General features: G+C 42.4%; 1 protein-coding gene across 1 annotated transcript in view; it reads right to left on the bottom strand.

The window, feature by feature from the left end:
• LOC129698976 (aryl hydrocarbon receptor-like) overlaps positions 1 to 12,458 on the bottom strand; it is a 114,767-nt gene that overhangs the window by 29,612 nt on the left and 72,697 nt on the right. The window contains exons 4-6 of the mRNA XM_055638518.1: positions 7,049 to 7,138; positions 5,286 to 5,400; positions 2,765 to 2,895 (exon numbers count right to left, since the gene is read on the bottom strand). Coding sequence (XP_055494493.1) covers positions 2,765 to 2,895; positions 5,286 to 5,400; positions 7,049 to 7,138 — 336 coding nt within the window. The remainder of the gene's footprint in view (positions 1 to 2,764; positions 2,896 to 5,285; positions 5,401 to 7,048; positions 7,139 to 12,458) is intronic.

Here is a 12,458-nt window from a genome sequence, read left to right as displayed (position 1 = left end):
ACTGTGTTTTTACATGGTTAGACCAAAATGTATAAAAATGGTCTTTAATAAAATCTGACAATGTGCACTTTAACCACATGTGATTTTTTTTTCTATTACGTATCTCAAATTTTGGAGTACAGAGGCAAATAAATAAATGACGTGTCTTTTTTTTAAAAAATATTTTATTTTATTAGAAATAAGTACAATCATATGGCCAAAGTGCCTAATATATATTTTCATAATACATTTTATGTACAGCTTCTTATTTTTTTTGTTATATTAAAGAAAGATTAGAATAAGAAAAATAAATTAGATAGTAAAGGATAGAAAAGCATGAGATATATAGTGTGTGAAGAAAATGAAGAAAGACGAATGAGTGAAGAAAATTGAAAAAAAAAAAAAATAGGACATACATTTTTTTTTAATAAAAAGGGTAAGGAGATCATTGTTTATAATCTTGACCAACCCTCATCCAGTCCTGAAACAGTTTTTAAAATTGTGTTGCACCATATGATTCCAAAAAGACGACAAATGGAGACCAACTCGTTATGAATTGGTCTGATTTATCCATTAGGAGGAATCGCATTTCCTCAAGATGTGCGGTGTCCAACATACTTGCAATCCACATTTTAAGCGTTGGTATTGATGTATTTTTCTAAAATGTAAGTATTAATTTTTTTGCTATTATTAAACCATAGTTAAAAAATAAATTTTGAGATGTGTTCAATTTATTCCCATCTTCCATTACTCCAAATATAATCATTTCAGTATTAAGTTCCATTCTTATCTTGAATAATTTTGTAAATATTTCGAAAATATCACTCCAAAATCTATAAAGTTTTATGCAGGAAACTAAGGAGTGTGTTATAGTTGCGTTTTGGGATAGACATTTATCACAAATGGGTGATATATTTGGATAAAATTTGTTCAATCTTGTTTTTGAATACTATAATCTATGTAAAATTTTAAATTGAATTAGATTATGTCTTACATTAATCGAACATTTGTGAATATATATCAAGTACTTTTCCCATGTAACCTTCGTAATTTTTATCATTAGTTCCCGTTCCCACTCTTCTCTAAGTACCTCTGTCGATGATAGGTCTATATTTAGAATACTACTATATAAATATGATATTAATTTTTGTGAGTCAGTTTCAATATTCATTGCTTCTTCCAATAATTCAGGAGTTATTTTTTGATATCCTTGTATATACTTTTTCATGAAATCGCACATCTGAAGATATTTAAAATATTGGTTGTTTTTCAGTTTAAATTTTAATTGTAATTGTTGGAATGATAGTAGGTTTCCCATTTCGTACATATCCCCGATCCTTCTAATTCCAAGACTTTCCCATTGGTTATATGTTTTATCAATAAGAGATGGTTTAAATAAAGGGTTATTCGCTATTGGCGTTAATAATGATAAATTTCTTAATTTTAAAGATAATTTTATTTGTTTCCAAATTCTTATTGTACCATATATAATTGGGTTCTTCTTATATATTGTGTTATTCAGTTTTTTTCGGGGAGAAGAGGATCATTCCTATATTACAAGGATGACAATCCTCTTTCTCCATTTTTATCCATTCTGTCTGTTGGGTAGAACTATCCAGCCAATAAATTATATTCTTAATATGCACTGCCCAGTAATAATACATAAAAATTGTGTCTTTGTTCCAAACATTATGGAGGGCATTGTAACTGGATGATGCAGAGCAAGAGACACCCTGGTCTGAAAACATGTACCACTAGATGCAAGAACAGCTTCTTCCCCACTGTTATTAGATTACGAAACAGACCTCTCAAAGCTCCCAATCTCGCAATCTACCTCATTACTTATTTTTTATCTGCACTTTCTCTGTAGCTGTAACACTATATTCTGGAATAAGTTTCATTGCTCTTTTTGCACCATCTGTTGAACTTGTGTATGGTCTGATTGTATTCATGGATTATATGATTTGACTGGAAAGCACACAGAACGAAGTGTTTCACTTTAACTCGGTACATGTGACAATAAGAAACCAACATCAACACCGACAGATGGATGAGGTTTGTTGGTCGAGGCAACATGGAACTCGCTCTTCTCCAGACCACTCCACGGTACTTTACCATAAATGGGAATGAGCAGGTTCAGCAGTAAAAGCCCTGGTTCACAAGCTCTCGGACTATCATGATAACACAAGGTCACGTTCCCCGAGTATTGTACTGCAACATCAAGCTTGCTGCTCAGATATTGGAAGCAAGAGTAAAATCCCATTCTTCACTCCCAGACTCACAGAAAAGGCGACAAGGTTTCCAAGATACACAAGTGCTGAACTAAATGAACGTCAGCTTGCAGTATTCCACTTTACTGCAATCCTTATGATGACACAGTGAATGAGGTGTTTAAAATAAGAGGACATTGGTACAAAGGTGACTGGTGGGAAGTTGGAGGGGATTTGAGGGGGAAATCTTTCACCCAGAGGGTAATTGGAGTCTGAAACGCACTGCCTGAGAGGGTAGAGGAGGCAGAGACTCTCACAACATTTAAAGAAACATCTGGGTGAGCACTTGAATTGCCAAGGCATGTGGCAGCTAAATGGGACTATTATAAGCACAATGGCTGGCATGGACACGATGGCCAAGAATCTGTTTCTGTGCCCAATGACCATTACCTACTTCTATGCAAGTTTGAAACTTAGCTGTTTCATGCTGGAGACAGATTTTACAAATGCTTGTTACTACATTTTTTTAAAATCACGATATCACTCCTATGTCATTATTGAAAACAGCAACCTACCACAAAGCCAGATGAATTATCCAACAAACAGCGAAACTGGCAGATGAAGTTCCTCTCAAAGAATGATGTGTTTTCTGGTGGTAGCTGCTCAGGACCGTAGGGAATTACAGATGTAGATGCAACCCATTCACCTGAAGGTGGCATTGAAAATGAGGCATAAATGAGAAAAGTGTTCCACTCCACATTCACCCCTCTTCCCCAGATTTAACCACTCACCCACACAGTGGGAACAAATTATGGCAGTGAATTATGTTTCTATGTTTCTATGAATTAACTGTCTTTGTCATGTGGGAGGAAAACAAAGTGCCCGTGGGAAATCAATGCTTTTACAGGGAAAATGTGCAAACTCCCCATAGATGTACCCAATGCTAGGAGTAAACCCAGGTCACTACAGTTGTGAGGTAGTGGCTTTGCCAGCTGGTCCACTGCGCTGCCCATGAGAGACGCAGAGAGCAATTCTCCTGGTGCAGGAGATTAATTGCTCAGGCGTGCCCTGTTTCCTAAGAGAGCCCGTGGGTAGCACAGGGCAGCAGGATCTCCGGTGTGCAATCATGGAGATCTTACAGCAGACCTGGGGTTGGAGTTGACCTTGCCAATAACACACCTTGAATACGAGGCAATGTCCTCAATGGGAAATCCACTGTTGGGCAGGAATGTGATTACCAGGGCTGTTCCAACCTTGGTAAACATTACCCAGTGCAAGAAGACACACCCAATACCAAAGCTCCTTCCTAAAGTCTTGATTAATGTAGGGATAGGTGATCTTAACAGGGTGATTGTAATTCTAATCTAACTGGCCCAGTGCCCCTCCACTATGAATTTTCAAGCGAATACCTTGAATGGCCTCCAATGTTTAACACTGATAAGAACATATTTTGGCAATCAAATGAAGAGAGCATCAGGCACTGCGAGTTACCACTGAGGATGTTGACTTGTACCTAAGGTGCGTCACTGGCTCGGTCAACTTCATCCTCAGTCCTGTTATGGTCAAATTACATACAAACAGCATTTTGTCCCCAATTAATTGTGCAAAATGAACAATGAACCTGCTGTTTGTTGAAATTTGGTTCCGTAGACTTCAATCCTCAAAAGAACACAAAGCATATTTGTTATAATGTCACTCATTTCTGCAGGTCAAGTCTCTCATATGAAGTACAATTACATTCAGAGAGGATCTATGGCACAGCAGGTCAGTGAGAAAGCTGGTGCAGTGAATCACATGGACCAAATGTTGCTTCTGATACTAGACAACACTTCAGTAAAACTGCACGTTAAAGGCCCAGATAATTCAGTGGTTGTGACACGAGCTCAGTTAGCCTCACGGGGTTGCAGATTGTACTGTCTTCCCGCATTAGTATTGTATCCTTAAGCCGTAGAACAGATTATTCATTCCTCACTTCCAACCCAACACAGCTAATTCCTTATTCTGAAACAGTAATTGCTCGTTCCAGACATCCTGATTAAAATAAACATTAACGCCACATCTACCCAGTGAAGCCTCTTAATTATTTGATATGATCTGCTTCTTAATCTGCTGAGCTGCATAAATTTAGGTCTGGTTACCGAACTTCCCCTCAGTGGTGAATGCCCAATCCATGAACATTCATTCCACACCCTGTACAAGAGGCATCATTTTGCTCAGCGTTCCAGCTTATGGTATCATCAAATCCCTATAGAAATGAAGCAAGATTTCTTTACCCTCACCATCCAATCTATTGGCAATGCAAACTAACCTAAGGTTTGCTTTCCTAACTATTTGCTGCACCTGTGTGTTAGCTTTGTGGATTTCAAAATCCCTCTCAATACCAGCATCGTATTCAGTTTTCCCTTCATCCCCATCTAATGATTCACAGCCTTTTCTCTCGCTCACATTTGGGCGCCCTCATCTGGCTTTTCCACCCTTCTCAATGTATGGACGTCCGTGCCTCAGAACAATAAGTTAAGAAATAAGATTAAGTTTATTGGCCAAGTATTCACATACAAGGAATTTGCCTTGGTGCTCCACCCGCAAGTTACACCATGACATACAGTGATAGTTAGGAATGAGACATAAAACATTAATAATAAAACATTATTGATTAAACATGTGAATTAAATAAGATACCAGAAAAAAAGGAGGCTACAGATTTTTGGTTATTGAGTAGAGCTACTACTCATGGAAAAAAAGCTGTTTTTTTGTCTGGCTGTGGCAGTTTTGACAGTCTGGAGTCGCCTTTCAGAAGGGAAGTGATTCAAAGAGTTTGTGGCAAGGGTGAGAGGGGTCAGAGATTATCTTATCCGCTCACTTCCTGGCCCTTGCAGTGTAGTTTGTCAATGGAGGGAAGGTTGCAACCAATAACCTTCTCAGCTGATCGGAGGATTCGTTGCAGCCTCCGGATGTCGTGCTTGGTGGCTGAGCCAAACCAGACCATGATGGAGAAGGTGAGGATAGACTCTACGATGGCGGTATAGAATTGGACCATCATTTGGACCAACAAAGGAAGCACGCGCCACATACGTTCCCCCCACTTGCCTGGCCTACCTTTGTCTGCCTTGTTCACGGCCGGTGGATTCAAGGCCCAGTGAAGGTTCCGGCGGAATTCTTGCTGGTCTTCGACGTGAATCAGCTCGAACACACTCTGGTGCATGACATCAGTCTGGCAAAAGAAAGACCCAAAACTTTGCACATTGGAAACTAGGTTTGACATTGAACAGTTGCCCAACGTAACAACAAAGAGATAGCAGTGGCTGGCGGGCTTTCATCCAATTAGGCTGCCTCTGCCATTCAATATGACCCAACCTCCATTCAGCCTCACCTAATCTCATGCCTTCCCTCAGTCGCAAGCATTCCTTTGTCTCCCCTGCAGTCTCTCCCAATCCCAATTCTTCAGTCATATCAATTCTCCTGGTCTTCAATTCTGTCAGTGAGTCCACATGCAAATTGGAAGAATAACACCTCATATTTTGCTCCGGCATTTTACAACCCATCGGTACGAATATTGTTTCCTCTAATTTCAAGTAACGCTAGCATTCTCTCTCTCTCTCCATCCCTCGCCCTTCCGAGTCATCCTGCCCCTGTTGGTATCCTTCATATCACCTCTTCCACAGCCAACAATGGACCACTGTGGGCTCCACCTTTACTTACTCTAGTTTTCCTCTCCCCTGACTCTCAATCTGAAGAAGGGTCTCGAAGTTTAGGAAAAGGGGAAGTACATTAATCACATTGAATGGTGGTGCTGGCTCGAAGGGCCGAATGGCCTACTCCTGCACCTATTATCTATGACTGTTCTTCCTGAGGACATTAAAAAAGACTGGTCTGCCCCAACAGCTGCTGACAACTTTCTACCGCTGCACCAGAGAGCATATTAATGTATGGCATCTCTGTGTGGTATCTCAGCTGCACGGAGGCGGAGAGGAAAGCTCTTCAGCGCGTCGTCCACAGAGCGCAGAATATTATTGGGACACAGCTACCAGCCTTGGAGGGCACCTACCACACACGGTGCCTCAGGAAGGCCGTCAGCATCCATAAAGACTCCTCCCACCCTTGTAACGGACTGTTCGAACTACTTCCCTCCGGCAGACGTTACAAGGCCTTCTACGCCCGAACCTCCAGACTCAGAAACAGCTTCATTCCCAGAGCTATAGCGGCTCTGAACCGGCCCTGCTGAGTGCCCCCCATCCCCCCTGGACTGTCTCCCTCGGATGGTCACGTCACACAGTTTATTTATTTATTTTACTTTTCTTTTACATCGGTTGGAAGCTGCATACTAAATCTCGTTGCGCTGATGTGCAATGACAATAAAATATATTATTATTATTATGTATCTATGACTCTGAAATATCAACTATTCTTTTTCTCAACAGATGCAGCCTGACCTGCTGAGTTTACTCCAGCATGTTGTGTCTCTCTTTGGTGTAAACCAGCATCTGCAGTTCCTTCCTACGCATTGAAAATATATAACTGCTTCCATTTCGGAAATTCCTATCCTAGGAAAACTATTCATCTGCAGGCTTAGACGCATGCAACCTAGAAACAGGCCCTCCAGCCCTCCGAGTCAATGTCAACCATCCAGCTGCCATCCACACTGAACCCATTGTATTCTCCGCACAACTGTCCCTGAGTCTATCACTCACCCACACAAAAGGAGAAAATTACAGAGGCCAACTAACCTACCAGCCTGCACGTTTTTGGATGTGTGATAAAACCAGAGTACCTGGAGGAAACCCACACGGTCACAGGCAAACTCCACACAAGACAGGGCCCGTTAAAATACAAAGAACAGAACAGGGCACATTCAGGCTCACCTGGTGAAATCCCAGATAGTCCTGGACTGTCGGAGAGACATAGAATATAACCCCATCTGCTGTGACAACCAGTACAAATCCATTTAGAGCCTGAAAGAGAAACCCAAACCAAGATTAATATTAATGAAATCTGGAAACAAAAGTCGAGGCAAAATTAAATTGTTCAATTCAACAATTACGTGAATGAAATATTTGGAAATGTGACAATCATGAGGAGTGTTAGACATCAATCTGAGATACCCGTCCAACATCAGCAAGCAGTACATAATTGTGTGAATCAGGCATCAGTTTGGTTCTAGTCTTGGGCGTGTAGAAGTCACCCACAGAGTGGTATCAGCAGGCTGGCTGCCGAAAAAAAAAACGATTTTCAGCCGGGACTAAAGTATATATTTATTTTATTCAATGTTAAATGTTTTTGAATCTTTAACACTGCAATTGTGGCTGCAGAAGATGAATGGTGGTCACAGAGGAGTGCTTGTGAGTGTGTAACCTCCAGTAAACAGGTACTCCCATGGTAACGATTTGCATCCTGTAATGACAAAATATATTTGACCACATCAGCAGCGAGGAAGCTAGGGGCTGCAAGGATGGCAGCAGCAGTTTGCTGTGGAAACCCAGTCTGATCTCCATTTCTGAACCTGAGCTTCCTTCTTTGGTTGAAGGGTGTGCAGATCAGATGAATTGACAACTGTGTGGGATCCAGGTTGGAGCTGGATGGAGAGACAGCAGCTGTGCATAAAGGCACAATTGATTCAGGGATTTTATGAGTGAGGTTGCTCATTGAGCCATGGTTCGTAGCGAGTCTCCAGTGTACTCCAGTGCACGGATATGCAGTGTTGATTAAAAACCTAAACATCTCCTGTAGGTGTCGATATTAAATGTCTCAGGGCGCTATTGGGAATTGGTCCATCATTCCTCCTTCAACTATGATCAAACATTCCTCCTTCAACTATGATCAGACTTTCAGACATTCCACCCCTACACATTCACTGCCTGGCATCCTGACTGTACCTACACACCTGTTAACACACCGCACCAAAACGCTTTCACTGACCTTTGCAATAAGGCCATCACAGGAACGTGATAAAACGGCAGTTCACAACATGGGGTGTCACAGACCAGAGGTTAGAAACTCTGATAGTTCTGCCTCTGCTTCAGAGAAATTCATTTCCGGCACCAACTCCACTCCACTCATGAATTTTCAGTCAGAACCATCCATTGCAACCACTATTATACTATTCTTATAACAAATGTAAAGCACTTTGGCCAACGAGAGATGTTTTTTAAATGTGCTATATAAATAAATGTGACTTGACTCGACTACTTTATTACAACCCATCCGTTCAGGGGAAATCACGCTAAAGCTTATAGTAGACGGTGCATTTGTGCAGGAGCGCTGGAAACTGTTCAATCCACATGGATCTCTCCACTTTTTACTTCTGTTGACAGGCATAGACTGACCTTCAGCCTGAAATGCTCGCACTTCAATGGCTCAATGAGACCAATGGCTAAATCCAAGGGCGACAGTGATTCCACTGTTGCTCGCTGATTGACGGTGATGACACAATTCCCTCAATCACACAAACCAACCTCCTTCCCATTCAGGCACGTGCCGTCAAGGTAGGCAAGGTGGGCACTGCCTACCCCGACTAAAATAATAAAATGATAATTATTAAATATAAATAGTAAAGGCATAGGATCGATCTCTTAGGTAGGCATAATTCTTCGTGCCTTTCATCCGCAGTACATGTAACATGCGAAGGTCTGTGCAGCTGACATGCCGTCGACGCTGCTTCAAGCCGTCAATTTCCAGGGTACTGAAGGCAGCTGAAATTCTGCCTTTGCAGTATTGCGCATGCGCAGCGCAAGTTTCTTGGCGGTTTTTTTCAAACATGGATTGCCATTATCTTAAGAGTATCTTAAGAAACAGAGAGAGAAGAATGGAGTTTGTGTACAAATGATGTGGTAAGTAAATTTCTTGGTGCTATATGTTTTTAAATACTGTATTTCCCGGCAATGAAGACGCTATTTTTTGCACAAAAATAAGGCACGAAAATTTACATGTGTCTTGGAAGCCGAAGTTGGAAGGTTGTTAGCCAAGAAAAATAAACTTGGCTATCCCTCAGTAACGCAACATCAAGAACGATGTTGTACTGAGGGAGAGCCAAGTCTATCCCTCATTGCTGGCAGCTGATGGGAAGTGGCTGTAAAATGACAGCGACGCTGGGGAGGGGAGAGTTCCTTTCACAGCGTGTGGGGAGACCGGCCTGGGGTAAAGTTGCGGGGAGGGCAGGAGCGTTGAGAAAGAGGGAGTCGGGATCATGCCAGCAACTCACTTGCCACGACGTTCCAGGCATGGAGCCACTGCATTGTGGCCGGAGGAGAAATAGCTCGGGTGGCTGCAAGGGGCCGGACAGCGGAACCGGCCGCCACCTCAGCTCCTTCTTCCGGCCCCCGCTTGCCTCTGGCAGTGCTCTCCGTCTGAAAACCTCCCTCCTGCCGCTTGCCGGTCTCACTCATGTCAGCCGGTCCCCGCAAATCTTTAAATTCCGACAACGCAATCAAGGGACCAATTGAGGTTACTCGGCTTCGGAATTTAAGGAATTGCGGGAAGTGGCTGACATGAGCGAAGCCGATGAGTGGCAGGTGGGAGATGTTCAGACGGAGAGCACTGCCAGAGGTGAGCAGGTCTGCAGAAGGCGCTGAGGTGGCGTCCAGTTCCGCTGTCCGGTCCCCAGGCCACTCGCAGCCACCGGAGCTGCTTCCCTCCCCAGCCACAATGCGGTGGCAACGGTAAGTGAGTTACTGGCATGATCCCCGACCCTCTCCTTCTCAATGCTCCTGCCCTCCCCACAACTTTACCCGTGGCTAGACTCCCCACATGCGGTGAAATAAATTCTCCCCCCAGATGGTCCCTTGAAGTATTGTCATTCAATAAGATCACAACTGATTCAACTTGTCCCAGTGTGCTCCCGTTTTTCTCTCCACCTGCTGCCACTCTCCACCCCCCACCCATTCAGTAATTCAGACTGGAGGAGATTTGGAAGTCTTGGGCAAATTGCTTTCTTTATTTTAATTTTTTTGAGCGTGATAAATTCTATGTCCCACCAGCTTTCTTTCAAAATTTAGCAACTCAAAATGGGGTGCATTTTCATTGCCGGGAAATACGGTACTTTAGTAAGAGATTTGGCTTTTGAAGACTTTATAAAAGTCGACTGACAGCTTACGGTCTGCGCATACAATCTGCGCATGCGCAGGCTAAGATTTTTTTAAAGCCGACTGACTGCCTACCCTGAGTAATTACTCACGGCACGTGCCTGCTCCCATTTACACTTCACGCTGCCTCGGCAGGGCCAACAGCATAATCAAGAAAGAGTCTCCCCTCTCCCATCAGGCAAAAGGTACAGAAGTGTGAAAACGCACGCCTCCAAATTCAGGAACAGTTTTTTCCCAGCTGCTATTAGGCAACTGAACCATCCTTTCAACAACTAGAGAGTGGTCCTGAGCTGCCTTCTACCTCATTGGAGACCCTGGGGCTATCCTTAATTGGGCTTTACTGGCCACAGAAGGTAGTTGAGGGCAGTTCATTGGCTATATTAGATGTTGGGAGTTAGATGTGGCCCTTGTGGTTAAAGGGATCAGGGGGTATGGAGAGAAGGCAGGTACAGGATACCGAGTTGGATGATCAGCCATGATCATATTGAATGGCGGTGCAGGCTCGAAGGGCTGAGTTGCCTACTCCTGCACCTATTTTCTATGTTTCTATGTTTATATTGAACTAAACATTATTCCCTTTATTGTATACATGTGCGCTATGGATGGCTCAATTGTAATCACGCATAGTTTTTCCACTGACTGGTTAGCTCGCAACAAAAGCTTTTCACTGTACCTCGATACATATGACAATAAACTAAACCAAACTTTCCAGGGTTCTGTGCAGATGATGGAATGCAGCAAGGCCCACTGCGGGTTCAATGGTGTTGTGGGTTCAAATGTAGGGGTGGCATAGTTGGAGAGCTGGTCTAGCCGATGTCTCTAAGCACCAGAGATCTGGGTTAAATCCTAACTTCTGGTGCTGTGGGTGTGGAGTTTGCAAATTCTCCCTGTAACTGTGCGTTTGCTTAGTAGGAAGGAACTGCAAATGCTGGTTTAAACCCAAGACTGAAGAAGGGTCTCAACCCAAAACGTCACCTATTTATTTTGTCCAGAGATACTCTCTGACCCGCTGAGTTACTCAAGCTTTTTGTATTTATCTCTGAGCTTACCCTGGTTGCTCCAGTTTCCTCCCACATCCCAAAGGTGTGCAGATTAGTAGGTTAATCGACCACTGTAAATTGCCCGTAGTGTGTATGTAAGTGATAGCACCTGGAGGTGGCCTGACTAATAGGAGGATATTTCCCTCTGACAAAAAGTCTAGAACAAGCATTGTGAGTAGGCCTGAATAAAGGGGTGCTTTCTTCGCACAGAGGATGGCGAACATTTGTAAATTTCCACACAGTAGAGACCAGGTCACAGAGTTCATTAATGGGGTGGAAGATTGCAACCCTCACGTGGTCCGCCCTGTTTCGACAAATGCAATCAACCCGACCTGCACAATCAAATAAGATCAAATAGACCAAGTTGTCCAACTTTAGGCTATGCACGCCATACGCAAGAAGAAGAAGTTCATTAATAACAAGAGATCAAGGGGCATGGGGATAGTGGAGGAAATGGCACTGGGCATACAAGTAAGTAAGTAAGTAAGTAAGTAAGTAAGTAAGTAAGTAAGTAAGTAAGTAAGTAAGTAAGTAAGTAAGTAAGTATATTTTTATTAGCGGTACAGGAAATTCACATTAATACATCGCATATATCTTATTACATTATATTGTACCACTTCATTTTTTGAGCTTTAAAAAAAGATAGAAATAAAAGAAGTAAGGAAAGTAAGCAAGAATCGTGAAGGTGCAGGAAAGTGTTAGGAGAAGAGAACCCCTTAGGGAAGGAATTAGAGAAGGAAGTAAAGAAAGGAAATAAGACCCTAGAAAGAAAAGAAAAAAAAGAAGAAAGGAAAATCAATCGCTCTATTGTAACACAAAACTCCGCAAAAAAGGATATACCAACCGTGTTTTTATTAAAAATTTATTTTATACCCCCCATTACCAGGTCCTGGTAGCCTTTATGTTTTAACTTATTATTGCACCTTATGCTTGTAATAGTTCCATAAATGCAGACCACGTATTTTGGAAGTGATCTGCTTTGCCTGCTAGGAGGAGTCTGATCTCTTCCAAGTGTAGTGTTTCGAACATGTTTGAAATCCACATTTTTGTTGTTGGAATTGGAGCATTTTTCCAAAATTTAAGTATGAGCTTTTTTCCCATTATTAGCCCATAATTAAGTAAGTTCCTTTGAAACATATTTAATTCTGGGTTAC

The sequence above is a fragment of the Leucoraja erinacea genome, chromosome 7 (assembly GCF_028641065.1).
Source record: "Leucoraja erinacea ecotype New England chromosome 7, Leri_hhj_1, whole genome shotgun sequence".
In the NCBI taxonomy this organism is placed as follows: Eukaryota; Metazoa; Chordata; class Chondrichthyes; order Rajiformes; family Rajidae; genus Leucoraja; species Leucoraja erinaceus.
Note: the sequence above shows the minus strand (reverse complement) of the source record. Positions and strands in the feature narration are given on the sequence as shown.